The sequence below is a fragment of the Poecile atricapillus genome, chromosome 17 (assembly GCF_030490865.1).
Source record: "Poecile atricapillus isolate bPoeAtr1 chromosome 17, bPoeAtr1.hap1, whole genome shotgun sequence".
In the NCBI taxonomy this organism is placed as follows: Eukaryota; Metazoa; Chordata; class Aves; order Passeriformes; family Paridae; genus Poecile; species Poecile atricapillus.
The window spans coordinates 11,167,012-11,189,315 of NC_081265.1; the positions used below are offsets into that span (position 1 = coordinate 11,167,012).

Consider the following 22,304-nt stretch of genomic DNA (forward strand, 5'->3'; position numbering starts at 1 on the left):
GATTGGGGTGGAAGTGGAGGAGGTCAGGGTGGATGAGGTGGGATGGAGGGGCAGGGCAGAGATGGAAGCAGTGGAGATGGAAACAGGCTTGGGTGGAAGTAGAGGAGGAAGGTGGAGGAGTCTGACCTTTGCTGGAGTCTGCTCCAGGCCAAGGCCCCTGCTGTGCCACCACTGCTGCCCTGGCTGTGGCCCTGCTTTGTGGCATGGGATTGCCACTCCTTGTCACCCAGCCACTCGACACCCTGGGTGTGGCAGTTTCCCTGGGGCACCCATGGATGCTGGCAGTGACAAGGACAGGACCTCCCCACTGCTCTGCACCCCACAGCTGCAGCTGGGAGAGGGTGGTGACCCCTCAGTCCTGCCCCTGCCCCATCCCATGGCACCAGAGCCATAATATTCCCTATAAAACACCAAACCACCGCTTTATCACCCAAATCCTCTCCACCTCCAAAGCCTCCCCCCAGGGCTGGGGCAGGAAGCAAAGGCTGGTGCTGACGGGCAGTTCTCAGCTAGTGGCACACGGATTTATTGGATTTATTGATTGCTTTGGGGTGCTGGTGCCCCCCGGTGCCCACCTGGGGCGGGGGGCACGGCGCGAGCGGGGCGGGGGCGAAGCGCTGCCATTTCCATCCTCCCTCTCGCCCCGGCCGGGCGGGAATGGCTCCAAATAAAACAAATCTCTCTATAATTTCTCTCTCTCTATACAAATATAGAATATATATATATCTCTGCCGATATATAGATATATATATATATAGATCTTCTCTCTCTGGAAAGGATAAAAGGTTATCTGTGCATGCACGACCAAAGCCACCAACCCCCGGGGACAGCGGGTGCTGAGGGACGTGCTCCTCCCCGCCAGCACCCCGAGAGATGGGGGGGGCACATCCTGAATCCCCAGGTTATTGCTGGTCAGGTCCCATCCTGCTCCCGAACAAGCGGAGGGGGAAGAAGCCGAAGAAAGGAAATCCCACTGCAAAGCGCCGGCGAGCTCCTTGTCACCTGGCCAGCACCCAGTGGCACCCGGCTCGGGGCACGGAGGACGTGGTGGCATCACCGCAGGGTCGTGGGTGCTGCGGGGCGGGGGAGGCAGGCACCCGGTTCAAAGGCAAAGTCTGGATAAGGCGAACAAAAATGAACTAAAGAACAGCGGCCGTCCCCAAACTGGGACCTTCGCCGCCCAAAACTGGCCTGTGGCCCTCGGTGCCGGCGGCCGGTGCTGGCCCCTGCGTGCCGCACGGATGAGCTTGGGGACAAGGACACTGTCATAGGGCTGTGCTCTCCGATTCCTCCTCCTCCTGCCGCGGGGTCAGGCTCGTCCCCGAGAGTCTCTGCGCTGCCTCGGGCGGGTCCCGGCACAGGGAGGCGTCCGGCGACACGTGGAGGGAGGGGACCTCAAAACGGAGCAGACCTGCGGGAGGGCACAGTGATGGGGACACCCACCGGGGCTGGCATCCTGTTAGTGCCACCACCAAGGGTGTCACCGCCGCCCTCTGCTCTGCGGAGCTCACCCGAGCCAGGGCGGTGACCCCACACAGTGCCCGGGTCCCGGGAAGCTCCATCCCACCGAGCGCAGGTGACACTGTCCCCTCTCCCAGGGCACCCGTAGGGTGAAGCTGCACGTGTGAAGTGACAGGGTGACCACAGCCACAGGCAGGCGGTGTCACCGTGTTCCTTGCTGAGAGCAGAGCAACCCCCTCAGACAGAAAAAGCTCTTCTGCCACTCCTGCCCAGCTCAGGGACATTGCCCAGGGGTGATGAGCCAGGGATGATGCCAGGGTGTGATGTCAGGGCTGCATCCATGCCAGGATGCCCTGCCAGGCCCACAGCAATGTGTGGGCAGAGCCACACCGATGCCTGTGCCACCCAAAGGCAGGTGACAGCCCCTGGGGACACTGTGACCAGCCCCTCACTGCCACTCACGTTGTCCGACCCCTCACAGGCAGGATGGGCATGCAGGAGGCATGGGGGGACAGACGGGACACACATCCATTGTCCCCAGTGCCCACTGGCACTCCCAAAGCGTCCCCCTGGCTGTCCCCCTCCAGCAGCGCAGGGACTCCGGGGGGACACGGCCCCAACACAGCCCAGGGCCAGGGAGAGCAGAGCAGCAGGGACAGCAGCACAGCTCCCGGGGATGGCACATTCCTGGTGACACTGCCACGTCTCAGGGGACATAGCCGGCTTCCCGATGCATCCTCACCTCCCTGGGCTCATCACCACCGTCCTGGGGACAGTTCCACTTTGCCAGGGGCATCACCACCTTCCTGAGTACATGGCCACCCTTAGGGGGATGCTGGCACCCTCCTGGGCCAGTACTACCTTGCCTGGGCTATCATCACCTTCCTGGGGACATCATATACTTCCTAGGGGCAGTTCTGCCTTTCGAGGGACATTGTCACCTTCCTGGGGAACGCTGCCACCTTCCAGGGCACTGTCCTGCCTTCTCAGGGCCATTGTCCCCGTGCTGGGCACTCTGTCACCCCCCGGAGCCCCCCGCCGGGGTTACCTGTGAGCGCGCCGTCCCCGGGGCCCGCGGTGTCCAGGCGGGGCGGCTCCGGGGGCTGGGGGGGAGCGGGGGCGGCCGGGGGCGGCTGCGGCGGGGGGGGCAGCGCGGGGCGCGGCCGCGCTTTGGGGGCGGCCCGGGCCCGGGGGGCTGCGGCGGCGGGGGACGGCAGCAGCGGGGGCGGCCCGGCTCCGGGGGAGGCTCCGGGAGGGGCTCCGGGAGGGGCTCCGGGGGGGCCGTACGGGGACGGGGTGCTGGGGGGGGTCGGGGACAGGCTGGCCGGGGACGGCTGCCCCCCGGCCGCCTCCCCCGCCGCCGCCCGGGGCGGGATGGGCGCCAGCTTCTTGGCCCCTGCGGGACAGAGACAGCGACAGCGACACGTCAGGGGCACCCCGGGACACGGCACCCCCAGCCCCCGCCCGCACCCCTCCTACCTTTGCGCAGCGACTGCGGGCTCTGCTCGGCCGCGGGGACGGGGGGCGGCCCGGGGACAGCTCCGGGGGCTTGAAAGTGCTGGGGTGGGCACGGAGCACGGAACGGGCAGGGGGAGGAGAGAGCAAACAGGGAAAGGGGAAGGAAAGGAAAAGGAGAAATGGAAGGAAAAGAAAAAGAAAAAACAACAAACCTCGCAAAATTCGGGGGGGGGGGGCGGGGAGGGGAAGAAGAAAGAGGAAAGAGAAAGGGAAAAAAAAAGAAATGGAAGAAAAGGAAGAAAGGGAAAACCCCGGGAAAGGGAAAGGGAAAGGGAAAGGGAAAGGGAAAGGGAAAGGGAAAGAAGGGAAGGGAAGGGAAGGGAAGGGAAGGGAAGGGAAGGGAAGGGAAGGGAAGGGAAGGAAGGGAAGGGAAGGGAAGGGAAGGGAAGGGAAGGGAGGGAAGGAAAGGAAAGGAAAGGAAAGGAAAGGAAAGGAAAGGAAAGGAAAGGAAAGGAAAGGAAAGGAAAGGAAAGGAAAGGAAAGGAAAGGAAAGGAAAGGAAAGGAAAGGAAAGGAAAGGAAAGGAAAGGAAAGGAAAGAAAGGAAAGGAAAGGAAAGGAAAGGAAAGGAAAGGAAAGGAAAGGAAAGGAAAGGTAAGGAAAGGAAAGGAAAAGTTTCAAGCATAAAAAGGCAAATAATAAAAATAAAAGTAAAATTAAAGTGAAATTAAATGAAAATAAATGAAAAATAAAAATAAACCAATGAAAAGCAAAGAGCAAACATTCGAAGAATTAGAAATAAAATTAAAACAAAAAAATACAAAATAATTAAATAATAAAGGCAAATGTGAAATCAACAAAGCAAACTCAAAATCATGACAAATATGATTTAAAAGTAAAACAAAAATAAATCCCAAAATCAAATAAAAGGAAACCATAAAAGATGAGCCATAGCAATAAAAAAGAAAATTGAAAATAAACAGCAGAAGAAGAAGAAGAAGAGGGAGAGCCGTGAGCTCCTTCCCACACCCAGTGCTCCTCACCCCGTGTCCCCCTCCCGCCGCCCCCGGGGTTCCTCAGCCCCCGCCGCTCGGGCCCCCCCAGCCCGCAGGGCCGCGGTTCCCTCGGGGGGCCGGGCGGGGGTCCCGGGCAGGGGGCGCGGAGGGGAGGCAGAGCAGGGCCCGGGGGGGGACAGTGCCACGGGGCCAGCGGGGAGCAGCGCGGGCAGCGGGGGGGGGCTGCGGCCAGAGCGGGCACCGGGGGCTCGGGGGGTCCCCGGCCGGGGGGCGCTGGGGCCGCCGCTGCGCCAGGCAGCTGCTGGGTCAGTCCTGCTGCAAAGGTACAGAAGCACCGTGAAAACCGGCAGAGCTAACACAAAAGCCGGGGAAATTCATCAAAGAGCAGCAGCGTTGGCGGTGAGGGCAGCGGTGCGGGAGCCCCCACGGTGCCGAATCCCCCGGCACGACCCTCCCGGGGCAGCCCCATCCCAAGTGCGAGCACCCCAGCCCGGCTCTGCTGCTTTTTTGGGGCAGAAAAGTGGGATTTAGGCGCCTTCTCCCACATGAGCCAAGTCGGACTCAGACCCTGGGCAGACGAAGGTCTCAGAAAGCGCTGGGCTCCCTGAGGGTTTTCTCTGCACCTTCCTGCAGCACCTCCAGCCCAAATTCCACCACAGCCCAGCGAGACCCGGGCAAGGAAAATCCCAGAAGGCAGCACGGTTCTCATGGGAATGGCAGGATGGGGATGCGGTGGGGGATGCGGGGATGCCGAGCATCCTCTCCTGCTGCCCGCAGGTCTCTGCTCCTCTCCCGGGGATGCTGAGCATCCTCTCCTGCATCGTCAGGTTGTTTCCTGCTGGCATCACTCGCGGGAAGGATGCCCGGCTTGGGGACACGGGCTGCCGGTGGCCTTACCTTGTCCGCTCGGCTGCCGGGGGGAAGCCGAAGCTGGTGGGAGGCGGGGAGGGCGTTGCTGAAATCTCCGGCGACTGCTCGGGAATGGGCGAGTGGGGCGTGGGGGGGAGCTCGGCGGGCGGGGCCGGGGGCTGCGCGGCCGGGGGGGCCGAGGTCGCCTTGCGCCCCGCTGAGGTGCCTCGGCGAGCCACCCACGAGGTGTCCATCACCCTGACGCCCATGCTGGGGACACAGAGATGGAGGTCAGCACCCACCCGGTGGGACGGTGCTGCCAGCACCCCCTTGCCACTCCTTCGGGGTCCCTAAAAATGCCTCTTCCACCGGGAAACCGCTGGGAATGAAACTACAGGACAATAGGGCAGGGGTGGCAGCATGGCATGGGTTTGTGTCACCCACTGGCCTCCTCTCCCTCCCCAGGAACCAGCAGGCACCAGCAGCCTCCCAGCAGCCTCCCAGCAGCCTGCAGAGGATACGGTACCTTTGGATTTTCCTAAGGCTGCATGGGCAGAAAAAAACGATTATTAATGTGAAACCCCCCCAAAACTGGACAGTGCACAGGAAGAGAGGTCACTGCTGGGCAAAGGAGCTGTGAGGCTGAGTGGCTTTGAGAGTAGGGGCAGGGGGGGCTGAGCAGGGACCAGGCTATGCCTGGGCTATTTTCTGGAAATGGGGACATTTTTAGGATGCGCAGAGCCCTGGGTGTTTTCTGGAGCCCACCTGGCTGTTTCAGGTCCCTGTGAGGTGTCACGGAGGGGGGACATGCAGAGGCTGGGAATTGGGAGCTTTCCCCCAGAGCAAATCCTACAGACCTTGAGGACACCAGGACATCTGTCTCAGGCATGACACAGCCCCAGTGTCACCCCGTGGGCAGTGGGCTGGGGGCAGGCATGGAGCCCTGGGTTCACCTGAGCACCCCCAAGAGCCTGGCATGGAGAGCAGGGGGGTCCCTCCACCCTGGGACCACCCAACCTCCAGCAGCTCAGTTCCACCCCAAGGTGATGCTGAGAGTCATCTGCTGCCCCGGACAGTGTCAAAGCCAGCTCTCCCTCTCCCCAGCCCAGCAGCATTCCTACCCATCCTTCTTGTAGAACTCCAGCATCATGTTGTCGGTGGCCACGCTGAGGGGCCGCCGGGCCTGGTCGTGCTGCCGGCGCTCGCCGTGGTCCATGTCTGGCGAGGGCATGGAGCTGTAGTTGGCATTGTGGTTCACGTGCAGGGGGCTGCCGTAGTTCCCAGTCACGTTGAACTCGATGTCTGGGGTGACAGAGGATGTTGGGGGGGTGTCCTCAGGGAGGGAAGGCACTGCAGGAATGCTCGGGGGAGTGCTGTGCTGAGTCTGGCCAGAGCCCTGCCTGAGCTCCAGCAAGCAGAGGGGGTTGGCAAAGCCAAACCTGGGAGCTCGGAGCCCCCTCCCCAGAAGGTGCCAGGAAGCCCAGCTGTCCCAGGGCCGCGGGCACACCTTACCTCCCGGGAAGAACCAATCCGCGTGCTGGATGAGCGGCTCGATGATGCCCACGATCTGGAGTGACAAGGTCGTCATCATCTCCGTCATGTTCCTGCAGGGGGGCGGCAGCTCAGCAACCCAGCAGGGTTCCCAGCAGGGTTCCCATCAGGGTTCCCAGCAGGGTTCCCAGCAGGGTTCCCAGCAGGGTTCCCAGCAGGATTCCCATCAGGATCTGCCCCTCATCCCTCAGCCAGTGCTCACCCCTCTGCCTGTGGCCACAGCAGGTTGGGCCCCAGCACGATGGCCACGTTGCTCGGGGTCATTTTGTTCATATCCTGGTACTCGGTCAGCTTGGCCAGGAATTTAATCACGTACCTGGAAAGCAGATCCCAAATGGGTCAGTGCATGGGTCACAGCCTCTGTGTGCCCTCCTCGTCCTGCTGGCCCCAGGCTCACCTGATGTTGTTGTAGTTGGCTTTGGGCAGCTTCTCGCAGGCGTTCCAGAGAGCCTGCAGCCGTTTCTCCTGTTCTGGGATGCTGCAGGGAGGTGGGAGAGGATGTTATTCCCCATTCCCACCCTGCCCTGCGGCTGTGGTCCCTGCCAGCCCCACCCCTGCAGACCCTGCAAGACCCTCAGGCTGACACCAACATTATCTAAGTAAAAGAAGCCCCAAAACCTGTCCCAGGGAGAAGGAAACCCTTTGGATGCTGGACCTCTCACCACTCCATGGCTTCCAGAGCCCAGAGGAAACATCCCAAACGTTGTGAACTGTGCCAGAACAGCCTCAAACCATCCACAGGGACCCGGGCTGTCCCAGCCATGCCACAGAGGAATGGGGGGATGTCCCAGACTCACTTGGAGGCCTGGATCCACTCCTCGTACAGCTCAAACGTCATGAGGGGCTCGGGCAGCTCCCGCAGGTAGGACTTGAGGGCTCCTGTGGCACACAGGGGACACAGGGATTGGCACTGCGGGTGGCACCGGCTGTTGGGCACCAAGTGGTTTTTCTCCTGGGCGCTGGGACTCACATCCCCCCCAGCCTTCCCACCCACCCCAGAGCACCTGCTGGGCTCCCTGACTTGGAGCAGCCTGTGGCACCCCTGACCCCCAGCACCCACCTTGTCACCCCCCAGTCCCTCTTAGCACCTTCCCAGTTCCCTCCCCCAGGTGTTTTCCCAGGTTTTTGCCTGGGACATTCCCAGCTCCCTGTGCTGGGACAGGCTCCCATTGGGAAGGGAGGGTTCAACCCTGTGCCTGTCCCATTCCCAGAGGGAGCAGGGACACCATGGGGACCCAGCCAGTGCTCCAGAGCACTGGGATCTGTGCTTGGGGTGGCAATTCTCCCCAGAAGAAGTGAGAGATGATGGGAAGTTTGATGTTAACATGAATCTTCCCAACCACTCCCTGCTCCTGCAGAGACCCCCTAATCAGCGTCACCCTCATTAGCATCACCCTCATTAGTGTGACTGGATGATGGTTGTATCCCTGTTTTCTTCATCTCCAGCCTGGCCATGTCCCTGTGGATGGCAGTAACTCCCTGGGGCTGCCACTGTCCCCAGGTTGTGTCACCTGCCCACTCATTGAGGGGACACCCTGCCCCATCAGCTAAGCCATTAATTAATGATAAAATTAATTGAACAAAATCAGACCCAGCATCGACCCCTGGACTGCACCACTGGTTCCTGATCTCCATTTGGACTTGGTGCCACTGATCCCCCTCAGGGTGCCCTTGCAGGGTGCCTGGAAGGGCCACCCCACCCTGAGGAGCCCCACCTGCGATGGCGTGGGGGTCAGCTGAGTACTCCTGCACATCCACCACGCAGCAGTCCAGGGCAGCCTTGAGCTTCTTCAGCTTGGAGGCCGAGGGAGCCACCCGGAAGAGACCCTGGGTAGAGGACACGGAGAGTGCTGGACAAGGCTTGGGGCTGGGAATGTCCCTGGAGCCCCCCAGTTCCTCACCCTGGCCCTGGGGACACCCGTGGGCCTCTTCCATCACACCCAGCAAGGGTGGGACATGGGATCCACCTCCTGCATCCCCCTTCCAGCAGGGACCCTCCTGTTCCTGCATCCCCATCCGAGCAGGGACCCTCCTGTTCCTGTATCCTCCTTCCAGCAGGGACCCACCTCCTCCTGCATCCCGCATTCCAGCAGCATGGTCACGCAGGCCTCCACGGGGAAGGCGATCTCCCGCCCGCTGACAGCCAGGTGCTCCTCCAGGGGCTTCCCAAAGGAGGGCTTCTCCATCCATGCCTCTGTGATGGGCAGAGGGGGCAGAGGAGAGGGAGGGTGGTGCCAGGCCCAGTAGCCCCTCCCCAAAAGGCCCTTGGGTCACAGTTTTGGCAGCAGAATACTTGGTATGGGTGTTGTTAGGAGAACAGGACCCTGCACCTCTGGCCTGGGCAGCTTGGGAAGTGCTTTTGAAAGTGTAATCCAAACAAAATATTTTCCAGCCATCACAGGATTTCAAAGGAGTTGGATGACATTTTCCAGTAGGCAAACCTTTGCAAAATTCTCCTCCTCTTCCATCACGGTTTAAGGCAGGAATATTTTGTGGGATAGAGAGAAAATCCCTCCTTGCCCTGCTGCAGTGACAGCAGCACCAGGAGCCCTGGCCAGGGAAGGAGCTGCTTTTGGGGCCATTGCCTGGGGCTCACCCCAACCTTGAGCTCCCAGCCCAGAGCCTCTGGATGCTGCAGCCCCAGAGAGACCTCCCAAGCCCCCCCTAATCCCAGAACAGTTTGAGTTGGAAGGGACCCCAAAGCCCACCCAGTGTCACCCCTGTCATGGGCAGGGACACCTTCCACTCTCCCAGGCTGCTCCAAGTCCTGGCCTTGGCCACTGCCAGGGATCCAGGGGCAGCCACAGCTGCTCTGGGCACCCTGTGCCAGGGCCTGCCCACCCTCACACTGCTGGGGCAGGTTTCTCCCTCTCCCTGCAGATGGATCCTGCCCCCCCACCAAGCGGGATGGGATCCCCTCCCACCGGGACAGGTGGAATGCAGGCAGGACAAGCAAAGGAAGGGTGTTCAGCTGTCCCTGCCCTGTCACAGAGCCTGTCCCAGGCTCTCAGTGTGACTGTGGGAGCGGCACAGACCTGTGGGCACTCACCCTGCTGGGCTTTGATCTGTGGCAGGAAGTTCTGCAGGAGCGCCAGGGATTTGCGGTGGTACTCGGCCTGCACCTCGATCAGCTGCGGGGACACAGCACCGGGGTCACTGCACCGCCGGCCACAGCACAGCCCTGCGTGCGGCTGGCACTTACAGTTTGAAAATAGTTTGCATAGTCGACTTCTTTGGCCACAAAATTGTACATGTCAGCCGAGAGCTGGTCCTGCGGGGGGCAGAGGATCCGTCACTGTCGCTCCCCCGCTGCCCTGGAGCCACCACCCCGGCCCTTCCCGAGGCACCAGGAGGGAGCAGCTTGGTCCCAGCGGGAGCCAGAGTGGCACAGGGTTAAGGTTAGTGTGTCAGGGGAGGTTCAGGAGCCCCCCTCCACTGCAGCCTGAGCAGGGTACAGGTCCCCCCAAATGCACAAAGAAAGGAGATTGGGCTCCCTCTTGTCCCATGGAAAGGGGGTGAAAGTCCCGCTTAGCACTTGAAAATGATGGGAATAAACCCAGCACAGAGAAGGTGGAGAAGTGTCCCTAACAGTGCCAGGGCTGGATGTTCTCAGGGCTGAGCTCTGCCAGGACAAGTTCCCAGGGAATGGGAACGCCCCCCAGTTCTGTGGGATGTGGAGGATGGGGACAGACCAACTGGGGATGTCCAGCTTGGCTGGGGACCATCAACCAGAGCCCCTGTGCTGTGTCTGGGCACCAGAGGAGGGGCAGCCCAGGCTGGGGGGAAGGAGGATGCAGAGCAGGGTGAGAGGAGAGGCTGCAGCTTTCCCCAGTCAGGGAGCACAGACCCCCGAGCCAGGAGCAGCCCCAGTACCCTGCAGATCTCCACTCTGTTGGCTGCCTCCTCCATCTCCTCCCTTAGAGCATCGGCCTTGGCGCCCGAGGGTTGCAGGTTGCTGGCCAGCCCCGAGGACTTCACCGACTGCTGCCACCTGCGGGAGGGACAGGGACGGTCAGAGCATGGACCACGTCCCTGCAGGGCCACCACGGTCCCCAGGGCTGAGTGGCACGGAGATGATCCCAGCTGGAATTTAGCACCCACTCCCAACCCCATCCCCACAGCGCTGCACACACCAGGCTCCAGGGAAGGAATTCTTTTCAGCAGGGTAAGGAGACACATCCAGTGGTGGGAAGAGAGAGGAAGGGGATGGGAGAGCGTGGACATGATGCTGGGGACTGTGGACACCTCTCAGACCTCTCCCAGGACATGCTGGAGTGGGGGCTTGGACAACTCAAGTGTGTCCAAGTCACCCCAGCTCCCCTCGGTGCCACTGCAGGGGCAGGAGCACCTGGCTCTTTGCATCAGAACTCACCAAGACAGGGGAAAAAAGTACAAAATAACCCTTTCTGCCAGAAAAAAAATACACTTTTGCTGCAAAGGGCAGGCAAGGAAAAGGAATCCATGTGTTCTGTGGACAGGAGCAGAAATTGTGGCTCATTGCAGAGCTTGACTCGAGGCCTAGAGACACAGCCAGGACTCCTTGTCCCAAGGGAACTGCGGTGCCGGGGGCCCAGGAGCTGCTCTCCTGGGAGCTACCCACGGCCTAGGAATGTTTATTTCTTATAAAGCACTTGGAGGCACTTCCTACCTTGTCCTGGAGGAGTCCATGTCCAGCACGAGCTTCGCTAAGTGCTTCCTCTGCTTTTGGATATTTGGGATTTCCACCTGCAGCAGCGCATGGAAGAGGAGGAGGTGAACACCCCTGCAGAGGTGGCCAGCGATGGGTCACGTACTGGGGCAAGCTGGCTGGGTAAGGATGCAGCTCCTTAATTTAACACCCTCAGGGAGATGGCCCAGCTGATCCCTCCCACGTGTCCCACCTGGAACGTGCTACACCTCACCAGCCCCAGCCCCAGAACCTGAGAGGAGCAGCCTTGGGGGATCCAAAGCTCCAGGAGAAGGCAGGCTGGATGAGGGCAGGAGAAGGACATGGCAGGACCCTGGCTCACCTCAGCCAGCACAAAGAGCGGCTCGATGACGTCCCTCTCCACCTGCAGCTCGAAGTGGATGAGCTCCTGCGCCAGTTTGTCCTCAGCCTCCCCGCACAGCCGCAGCATCTTCCTGCAGGGCCAGGCGTAAGGGGCTGTGCCAGGTGGGGCTGCCCCGCACCCACAGGGTCAGGGCACCCAGCGGCCCCTCCAGGGCACAGCGGGGAGGAAGGGCAGCAGCCAGGGGCCCTGGGCACCCGGGCTGTCAGGAAAGCTCATTCCTCAAGTATTGCAGGATTATGTTATTCTAATGATATAATAATAATTAAAATATTATATCATTGTATTATGACTATATAGTATGTCATATATTAGTGTTATGTTATGTTTTAGTATTATATAATATATAATATATAATATATAATATATAATATATAATATATAATATATAATATATAATATATAATATATTATATATTATATATTATATATAATATATAATATATTATATAATATATATTATATATTATATATTATATATTATATATTATATATTATATATTATATATTATATAATATTTTATTATATACTATATATTATTATTATTACATATTAACTATATTATTATGTTATATATTGATATTATGTATATACTGATGTTATTTTATTATATATTATTATTAGGTCAGTCTGAAATTGTACGGACTTTAAATATCTACATAAATAAATATAGATATATAAAATATATAAATAATAAATCACATATAAATACAAAATATTAATAAAACTTGTAACTATATAAATTGCAATATAGAAATACATAAAATGTACAAGTGTAAATATATTAATAAGGATAAATAACATACAAGTAAATAGTAATAACTCAAATAGAAATATATAGCATATATAAAAATTGATATAAAAATAAATATAAATGCCTATATATGCAAATTACATTGTATGATCACAGGACGCCAGCCCATACAAGGAGGAGAAGAATTAACTACCGAGATCCCCCCAGCCCTTCCAACACAGCAGTGAATCTTCATTATCCAGAACCAGAGACAAGGAGCAGCAGCATTCCCAGAGCATTCCCAGTGCATTCCCAGTGCATTCCCAGTGCATTCCCAGTGCATTCCCAGAGCATTCCCAGTGCGTTCCCAGAGCATTCCCAGAGCATTCCCAGAGCATTCCCAGTGCATTCCCAGTGCATTCCCAGCATACTCCCAGCGCATTCCCAGTGCATTCCCAGAACATTCCCAGCACATTCCCAGCCCTCGGGCCAGCCCCAACCCCCCTTACCCCAGCAGGGAGTCGTCCCCCAGCACAGTCGATCCCTCCATCAGACACTGCGCCAGCGTCGTCAGTGGCAGCTTCTTCTGCAAAGAGATGGGCTGCGCTGGCACCTGCATCCCCCTGGATCCCCCTGGATCCCCAGATCCCCAGATCTCCCAGATCCCTGGATCGCGGAGCCCCCCGCCCCACCGCCCTCACCGAGCGCTTGTCGGCGTCCAGGCCCTGCTGGCCCTGCAGACAGGCAGTCAGCTTCTTGTGGGTGCTGTGGGACACCTGCTTCACCAGCTCCAGCCGCTTCTCCACCTGCAGGAGCGATGCAGCCCATCACCAGGGATCTGTCATCTCCAGGGATCCCATCTCCAGGGATCCATCCCATCATCTCCAGGGATCCCACCACCAGGCATCCCATCATCACCAGGGATTCCATCATCTCCAGGGATCCCATCGTCTCCAGGGATCCCATCACCAGGGATCTGTCATCTCCAGGGATCCCATCACCAGGGATCCCATCATCAGGGATCCATCCCATCATCTCCAGGGATCCCATCACCCATCACCAGGGATCCCATCAGCACCTAGGATCTCATCACTGTGGGATCACCGTCCCCCACAGATCCCATCACCTGGGACCGCTGATGGATGCAGGCCCCACAGGAAGTGCCCAGGCACCCATGGACACCCTGGGATGGCTCTGAGGGAACCTCACCTGCAGCAGATCTTCGCTCAGCACCTCGGTCTTCTCAGCTCTGCAAGACAAGAAAGGAGAGGAACCGCTGGTGAAGCAGGTGGGACACGCAGCAGCGTCCCATGCACACCACAGAACCCGGGATGGGCTTTTCCATCAGGATGCAGGGCGGCTTTAAGGATCTCTGCTCCCACCAGCCATCACCTCATCTCCTAAAGAAGGAACAGATGGAGCACCTCCATGGCTCACACCAATCCAGAGCCTGCCTCTCATCTGTCCCTTATTTTTCCATTACTCCCAGGAAAACAGGGATGTGAGATTCCCAGAAGGAGCCAGTGGAGAGAGGCGCTGTGTCTGCACAGGTGAGGCTCCCTGGGCTCTGCGCTCTCTCCGGATCCCAAGGACAGCGCATCCACAGGGCTGAGCCTCCTCACACGGGGACAGCCATGGGATGGGAGGTGGCAGCTGCTGCCCAGGCCTCTCCAGACCCCTTCCTGCTGCTTGCTGGAGACGGATTTACAGCTCCAGAGCCCGTGGCAGCCACTGCCTCCCTGAGGGAGGAGCGATGGGATGAAGGAGACACAAACCCACCATTCTCAGCCCGTGGACCCACAGCATCCAGAGCCCCAGCACCACAGCTGCTCAGGCTCATTTAAACCATCACATCTGGATCATTTATTCCTTTTCCCAGGGTTTTTAAAACTTCAGTGCATCCTTTCAGTTGGAAAAACGAGCTCTGTCAGTTTGAGCTGGGGCAGAGCTGTGATTCAGCCAATTGGTCCCTAAAGGTTTGTTAGGGGACAGCGAGGGCTTGGTGCTGTCATCCTGAAAACACCTTTATTTCCTGAACCAGGTCCCTTCCTGACATCCAAGCTGGATTCTCAGATTGGAGAGAGGGAAGGAAGTGTTGGAACAGCAGAAATAAGCAAACACAGAGAAAGATTCAGGCAGTGAGTGCAGCACAGGAGTGGCTCATGCACAAGCACATCTCACCCAAAGCCTTGCAGAAAGAGCAAATCACAGAATCATGGAATGGGTTGGGTTAGAAGGGCCCTTAAATCCCACCCAGTGCCACCCCTGCCATGGCAGGGACAGCTTCCCCTGTCCCAGGCTGCTCCCAGCCCCAATGTCCAGCCTGGCCTTGGGCACTGCCAGGGATCCAGGGACAGCCCCAGCTGCTCTGGGCACCCTGTGCCAGCCCTTCCCAAACCAACAGCATTAAATCTGCTTTGGGCACGAAAAATGTCACAGCATTTAAAGTGGTTTAAAAATAATTTTTAAACAATTGAATTAAACAAACCCTGTTTATTTTAATTTTAAAAATTGGTTATTGAAATAGATTAGAACCTCTCTAAGGAGCACTGCCCACCTGGGAGCTGAGCAGCTTCTCCTCCTCCTCTGAGAATCATCTTCACTCTCATTTAGACAGGATTGGAAGTGACACGGAATTAGCACAAACAGGGAAAAAAGCAGCAAATATCCACAGGCACAGCCACAACGTCCGTCCCTGGCTCAGGATATTTTTAGCATCTTGAAGGAGTGGGAGGTGGCAGGGAGTGAGGCACTGCTGGCACATCCCTGCTGCTCACTCCCCAGGAATCACTTCCTCACTAGAACAGAAAAAGGGATTTTTTTTCTGTGTTTTCTCCTCTCCCAGCCAGGAGATGGGTGGGATTTGCACATCCCAGGTCCCATGGGCAGGTCTCTCTCCCAGCAGCCACATCCCAACCCGTGCTATGCTCTGAGGTGTGTTTGGGAAGCAGAAAACCACATTTCAAAGAGAATAACAAAAATCTGGTCTTGATGTTTTAAAGCACATCCTCAGTGAGAGCAATCCCTGTGGTTTCACCAGAGAGCATCCCCCTGTGCCAGCCCTGTGCATCCTGGGGTGTTCCCATGGGCTGGGGAGCCTGCCAGGGAGGAATCTGGCTTGAAAAGGGGGGAACAGCCAGGCTGCAGCATTTTATGGATCGGGATAAGCAAAGGGGCTGCTCCAAGAAGTCCCACTTAAGGACAGGTGATGGTCCCTGTGCCTACCAAGAGAGGGGTGCAGGGACACCCCAATTTCCCTGTCTGGTCCCTAAGTCCCCAGAACTTCATTCCATATGAGCTTCATATGAGCATCCCGAAGGAGCATCCCTTGGAGAGGCAGCCAGCATTCCCAGCTCCCAACGCTTTTCCTCTTCCCTTTTGGCAAATAAAATCCTGCTCCCCCGCTTCCCCTCCAGATTTCCACCCTGAGCCGTTTTCCCAGCACAAACCCGGGCCCTGCTCAGTCAGCAGCCAGACTCCATCCCTGCAGGCAGCTGGAAAAGGGACAATGACCACGGAGAGCTAAAGCCAACGAGTGGGGGTGCAGCCACGGTGTGCTCGGGTTTTTGCTGCCACACAAGTTCATTGCTGCCAGCAAAAATCAACACCAATCAAGCAAATCATGTTGACTCTCAAATAAACACATGAGTTTCCAAAGCCTTGACCTGGGGAGGTGCAGCAGAGCCGGTGCTTCCCTGGAGCATCTCCTGGTGCCAGCCCCTCTGCCTGGCTGGACCATCCATCACCATCCCACTCTGGTGCTCCGGCCCCCCGCAACAGGGAGCTGCCAGCCTTGGATTTGACCCTGAGCCAGCAAAACTCTGAGCACAGCAAGGATTTCATGGCAATTTATCTCTGAACGTGAAAGCATCAGGCGCGGTGTGGAGACGGCAGGAGCAGGGATTCTTCTCCAGAGGCACAGCAGGTCCATGGTGCCTCAAAAATCCCCTCTCCCCCATCTCCTGCCTAAACACCCCTTTGACCCCAGCCCCAGCCACCCTTCGCTGCAGCCTGCCCATAAATATTTAATCACTATATAATTACCAATGCTGATTCCCTGATTTCCCCTTGCTCCAGCCTAAAAATAGTTCCACGGCTGGAAGAGAGGCACAAACACCCTGCCAAGTCTGTACTGTTCCCGCAGCACTGATTCCCAAGGGTGGGGCTGTCCCACATCCCACACGGACACAGGGACAGCGCCCGGCTCCATCCTGGTCCTGCCGCATCTCCCTCTGGTGCCTGGGAGAAAATTCCAGGCGCTCGAGCTCCCAAAGCCCAGAGGGGAGGTCAGGGAATGAGGTTTATTCCCAGCCCCCAGGTAAAGAAAGCGTCGTCTGAGTTTGCCAGAGGGAGGAGGAAGCCCCTCAGTGTCCCCCACAGCCCTGGAAGCGCTGGGCTCCGTGATCCAGGCTGGATTCTGATCCAAGGCCACGCTGTCCCCACCTTCTGCCGCCACCTGAGCACTCCCGGCCACCTCCTCCCTGGGGACACGGATCCCGGCGGCTCAAACCCGGCTCCCGCCGACCCCCAGCGGAGCCGCGGATTTTTCCCGGTGCCTTTTTAGCAGCAAGAAGCAAAACATCAAATATTGATATCCTCAAATCAATCCTCAAAGCTGCTCAGCTCCCCCGGGAAATGACTCCGACTGCAACATCCAGCGCGACGCGGGGACACGGCCCCGCTGGAGCCTCCTCCGGAGCGTCCCCGGCGCGTCCCCGGCGCGTCCCCGGCGCGTCCCCGGCGCGTCCCCGGCGCGTCCCCGGCGCGTCCCCGGCGCGTCCCCGGCGCGTCCCCGGCGCGTCCCCGGCGCGTCCTGCCCGCGGGTGACACAAGCGACAGCCCGGCTGCCCGCGGCTGCAGAGCCGGGCTGGAGCAGCAGGAGGAACAGGCAGGGAGGGCTGGAGCAGCTTCCAACCATCCTGCCCACAGCTGGGAAAACCGAATGAAGCAAAGCAAAATGGGGGACAGAGTCTGCAAGGCAGAAAAGCCGCTCGTCCTCATCTCCTGCCCCTTCCTGGCAAGGCGAGCTCTGTGCAGGCATCCCTTTGGCAAGGGATGCTCGGGGCCCTCTGCTCCTGGAGCTTCCTTCCCCATCCCGACCACGCTTCCATCCCCATTTAGAAACCGTGGAGAAGCCCCTGCAGGACGCAGAGCCCCGAGGCTGCTGGAGCAGGGACAAAACCCTCAGCCCGCTCCATGAATATTCCAGGTTGTCAGAGCTGCCGCTTTGCGAGGAGGATAAAAATATCCCCGGGGCTGCCGGGATCTGCCGGCTCCAGAACCGAAATCCCAGGAGGTTCTGCTGACAGCGAGTCACCGGCACCCCGAAGCACAGATGGGGAACCCAGCTATTTACAGGCTGTTGTTCCCTCCTGCAAATCCCATTGGGAAAATCCCAGGCGGTGCTTTTATTTCCCTCTGCCCTTATTTCGTGCAAGCAGAAGAAAATGTCTTTCTCTCTTGTCGGATATTCCTGCAGCACCAGGAATAAACCCTCGGTGTTTAAAGGCTTTGTCTGGATGTGCGGCCGTCCTGGGGCTTGGAAAAGCATCTCCCCGAGAGCCACTGAGGCAACATCCAGCCCCAGATGGCACCACTGCCCCCGGGATGGGGGTCACAGCGTGGGATTCTCAGAAAGGCCGAGGAGGAAAAATCCAACCCCTCCGAGCTTCCACCACCATTCCTGCTGTCCTCCATCCCCCTGTGCCTCTGGGGAACCCAGCGTGTCACTGCACGCGGCTGCAAGTGCCTGGCTTAATCCCCATGGGAAAAAATCCCTACAGAGCCCATCCTGGGAAATTCCCAGCTCTGCTGGGGCCGCTGGAGTGACAGGTGACACCCTGGTGCCATTGTGCCACTGCCTGGAGCCAGGCGGGACCTCCTGACAGCACGGACAAACACAAATAAGGACAAACACACTTCGCAGGAAACCTCCTCAGGATGTTCTACTGCCACTCCTTGGTTTCTCTTCCCCTTTTCTACCCCACGGAGATAAATATTCTTGCCCCTCACGGACTGGCACTGGAATTCTTCCCAAGGTTGGGTACCAAGTGTGGGTCTGGGCTGGGCTGAGCATCCCCAGTTCTTTCTGTTAAGTGAAATGACAAAAAAAACCCCAAACAAACTAAACTGAACTAAACTAAACTAAACTAAACCCCATGCTCAGGGTCCAGCAGAGGTTCCAACTTTCCACTCCAGCTCCTGTGGGAACTGCTGCTCTCCCAGGGAACGGGCTCTGTGCTGGCTCCCTGCATCCAAGGGGAGCCGGGAAGGTCCTGGTGGTGGCAGCCGGGACACAAAGCTCCAGGTTGGATTTGGAAAGGACACAGTCACTTCCTCACTTGACCCTGGCCCTGACCCTGACCTTGATTCCACCCTGCCCCAATAATTCCCTGGTTCTGATCCTTATCCTGAACCTATCCTGGCCTTAACCTTGACCTTAACCCTAAGCCTGAGCCTAAGCCTTGCCTTAACCCTAATTACCCCAGTCCTGCCCCTGACCTTAGCCCTGGCCCCAGTCCTGGCCCAAGCCCTGAGTCTCCTGTTCACCTTGGTCCCTGTGTGTCCCCCTCTCAGGGACAAAGGGCTGTTCCTGCCTGCCCCCTCTGGCTCCTGCTGACCCATGGAGGAGTTTCTCTTCAGTCCCCTCTCTCCTTCCCTTTTTTATGGAAACCGCTCCACCTAAAGCAGGAACAGCCACCAGGGGCTGGGACACCTTTCTGCACACCCTGCAGGGGGGCCTGAGCAGATGTCCCTGCTGTCCCACTGTCCTGGAATGAAGCAATACCCCCAAGAGACAGCCCCCATGTCAGCACAGCCCTCAGCCCAGGACAGGATCCATCCTGGTGACCCTCAATCCCAGACTCAGGGTGCTGGTGCTGCAGGGGGACCCTGCTGGGGTTTGGTGACAAGGAGGAGGGACACCCCTCAGAGCCCCAAAGATTGTGGTGCTTGTCCCCCTGTGAGCCTCTTGCAGGGAGACAAAACACCAGGGTTCTACTTTTATTCCTTATTTCCATAAATTATTCCTTATTTCCATTAATTATACCTCAGTTTCATTAATCACCCCTGATTTCTATGTATTATTCCACATTTCCATGTATTATTTCCCATTTCCTTTTATTTTTCTGTTTTCATCTGTTATTCCTTACTTCCACCTATTATTCCCTATTTTCATCTATTATTCCTTAATCCTATCCATTATTCCTGATTCTGGCTGTCTGGAGAGGACTGCTCAGGACTCCATAGTGGGAAGAGGGAAAAGCACCTTGAGGTGGGTGCCAGAAGAGCCGGGATGAGAACAAGGATGCTCTGCAAGCTCCAGCCAAGCCCTGAGGATGCTCCGGGTGCCCCATCCCAGGGAAGAGGGGCAGCATCCCACTGCCGGCCCTGGATACCTCCAGAGCCTCCCAGCTGCCCAGCACATCCCCTAAGAGGATTAGTAGGGGGTTATCCGAGCCCCCGGCCCCATTCCCAGGAGAATGCAGGATGTGGGAAGGAGGGTGCTCCTGGCCTTGGCAGAGGCACCATTTGGGAGCCAGGGATGGCAGCAGTGCCCAGCTCACGTCTCCCATGCCGTGCGGGGGACCAAGGGACAGCCCCCCGTGTAGCCCTCATTCCCAGAGGGTGGGAATGTGTCCAACCCCCTGGGAGGGTCCGGAGTGGGAACCTGGACCTGCGCAAACGCCACGGGAAAATCTCACCTTCTGTCCCCAGAGCAGCCTCCTTCCCACGCCCCCCTGCCGCTCCCCCCCGGGAGGCACTGCCGGGCTCCCGGCGCTCCTGCACCACATCCCCACATTCCCACAGCCCGATCCCAGTGCCACATTCCCGGTGCCACGGCCCCACAGCACCCACGGCTCCTGCACCGTGTCCCGCACATTCCCGGTGCCACGCTCCTGTTCCAGGACCCCACACCGCACTCTGGCACCACTCGCACCCCATGCTCACCACACACCGCATTCCCACTCCACATTCCCACCCCGCGCTCCCGCACGGCTCCTGTGCCGATTCGCACAGCAGAGCCCTGGAGCCGCGTTCCCTGCCCACGCTCCCGCAGCTGCCCAGCATTCCCGCAGCCCAGGCGGGGCCGCTGCCATCCCAGCCCGTGCCTGCCCGAGCCAGCAGGACGCGCCCCCGGCGCCGTGGGGGACACGGGGGGACACGGGGGGTGCCAGCAGGAGCCCCGGGGATGCCGAGGGGATGCGGAGCCGCTCCAGCTGTGCCAGTGCCCCAGCGCCGGGACGGGAAGCGAAAAGAAATAAATCCTCTTCCTCCCCCCCCCGCTGCAAAATCTCCAGGAATTACACAACAGCCACCATCAAACCCAGGCCTGGCCGTGCCGGCACACACGGCATTCCCGTGGGCATTCCCGTGGGCACAGCTCCGGCTCCAGAGCCACACGGCCAGCAGGGCCACCCAGGGGTGCCGGGGGAGCTGGGGGCAGTGGGGCACCCCACAGCATGGGGCTGGGGAGCCCAGAGAGTGTCCCCGCAGCCATGGGACAGAGGGGATGGGCAGGACAGAGGGACAGGCAGGGAGCAGTGGGTAAAGGGGGCAGGGAGCAGGGCAGGGCAGGTGTAGGGGGACAGGCAGGGGTTAACTGGCAGGGAAGCAGGCAAGGAATGAGCAAGGAGGACGTAAGGGGTGGGTATGGGGGCAGTGGGGCAGTCAGAGAACGGGGAGAGGGGCAGGGACAGGGGCACAGTGAGGACAGAGGGTGTCAGAGGTGTGCATTCATAACATCAGGGCTCAGGCAGGGAGCAGGGCAAGGGGTACACAGGGAGCAGGAAGGCTGTGGGGTAGGCAGGGAGCAGGCAGGCAGTGGGATTAGGGCCAGTGGGGCAAGCGGGGCTCAGGCAGGGAAGCAGGCACGGAGCAGGAGCAGTGGGGCAGGCAGGAGGTGGCAGTGGCACACGTGCAGCGTCAGGGCACTAGGGCAGGAAGGGAGGAGGGGCAGGCAGGGCGGGGGCAGGGAGCGGGAAGAGTGTGGGATGAGGGCAGTGAGGCTGCCAGAGTGCAGGCAGCGAGTAGGGGCAGTAGGGCAGGCAGGGAAGGGGCAGGACCAGGGCAGTGGGGCAGGCAGGACACATGGCATTGGGGCGCTGGGGCCGGCAGGGAGCGGGCAGGGAGCTGGGAACGGGCAGGTGAGGGTGCGGCGGGGCAGGCGGGAGCAGGCAGGGTGCGGGATGGGGGCTGTGGGCAGGGCTGGGTTGGGCAGGGTCCGTCCCCACCCTCATCCCATCCCATCCCATCCCATCCCATCCCATCCCATCCCATCCCATCCCATCCCATCCCATCCCATCCCTACCTGCCCACGGTCTGGTTGGCGAGCTGGCGCATGCGGTTGAATTGCTTCTTCATCGTGGCGGCGGTGCGGGCGGTGCGGGCGGTGCGGGCGGTGCGGGCGGGCAGCGGGGCCGGGGGCCGCGGGCCGCCTCTCCCGCATCCCCGCCCGGCACCGAGCCGGGCCGGGCCGAGCCGAGCCGAGCCGGGCCGAGCGGGCCCCGCCGCCCCTGCGCCTCTCCGCGCCTCCGCCTGCGCTCCGCGCCCCCCGCGCCGCCCCGCACCGCCCCCGGCCGCGGCGGCCATGGGAAATGTAGTCCGGGTCCGCCCGCCCCGGCGGGCACTCCGGGCAGGAGGGGGGTCTTGGAGAGAACCTGGAGCCGGGCATCCCCCCCGGCGTCCTCTGACTTCACCCCGGCATCCCTGGGCGTGGCCCCGGCATCCCCCCGGCATTTCTCAACATCCCTCGGCATGGCCTCGGCATCACCTGGCGTCCCCCCGGCATCCCTCTGGCACGCCCAGCGTCACCTGGCATCCCCTCGGGTCCCGTGACACGGCCCCAGCGCCGCTCCAGCATCCCTGGCATTCGCCCCACATCACCTCGGCGTCCCCTGGCACGGCCCCTGCATCCCCCAGGATCTCCTGGCATCCTTTGGCAGCTCCCCAGAGTTCCCGCGGCCCCAGCACCGCTCCCGCAGCCCTTCCAGCTCCCGGCTCCCACCCCAGCACCCCCATCTCTGCTGTCCAGCCTCTGGGGCTCGGGACACGGGGCTGGGGCAGTTTTGAACAGTCCCTGGGGCAGCGCAGCCCCGGGCAGGGCCGGGACAGCCGGACCAGGACCCGGCTGCAGCCCCGGGCAGGAGAGCAGGAGCCTGTCCCAGCCGGGGGCCCCCTCTACCCGGCC

At 59.3% G+C, this 22,304-nt stretch overlaps 1 protein-coding gene across 1 annotated transcript; it reads right to left on the reverse strand.

The window, feature by feature from the left end:
- Positions 1-505: 505 nt before the first annotated feature.
- On the reverse strand, positions 506-22,297 carry ARHGAP44 (Rho GTPase activating protein 44). Its single transcript, XM_058852639.1, has 19 exons — positions 21,426-22,297; positions 13,325-13,364; positions 12,817-12,921; positions 12,625-12,701; positions 11,343-11,454; positions 10,982-11,058; positions 10,207-10,324; positions 9,536-9,604; positions 9,383-9,464; positions 8,400-8,527; positions 8,049-8,160; positions 7,131-7,212; positions 6,731-6,811; positions 6,536-6,649; positions 6,295-6,386; positions 5,904-6,084; positions 5,309-5,326; positions 4,831-5,052; positions 506-1,411 (listed from the first exon to the last, which is right to left on the reverse strand). The coding sequence occupies exons 1-19, from the start codon at positions 21,851-21,853 to the stop codon at positions 1,396-1,398; spliced, it is 2,154 nt and encodes a 717-aa protein (XP_058708622.1). The 5' UTR covers positions 21,854-22,297; the 3' UTR covers positions 506-1,395.
- Between the last annotated feature and the right edge of the window lie 7 nt (positions 22,298-22,304).

What these genes read in the sequence shown, in the direction of transcription:
- ARHGAP44 (XM_058852639.1), bottom strand. Translation starts at nt 21,853, where the DNA reads ATGCCGGGGGGATGCCGGGGCCACGCCCAGGGATGCCGGGGTGAAGTC. An exon ending in GGGGACGACTCCCTGCTGGG is followed by an intron (nt 11,455 to 12,624) that starts GTAAGGGGGGTT and finishes CTGGCCCTGCAG; the next exon opens with GAAGATGCTGCGGCTGTGCG. An exon ending in ATGGACTCCTCCAGGACAAG is followed by an intron (nt 10,325 to 10,981) that starts GTAGGAAGTGCC and finishes TCCCTCCCGCAG; the next exon opens with GTGGCAGCAGTCGGTGAAGT.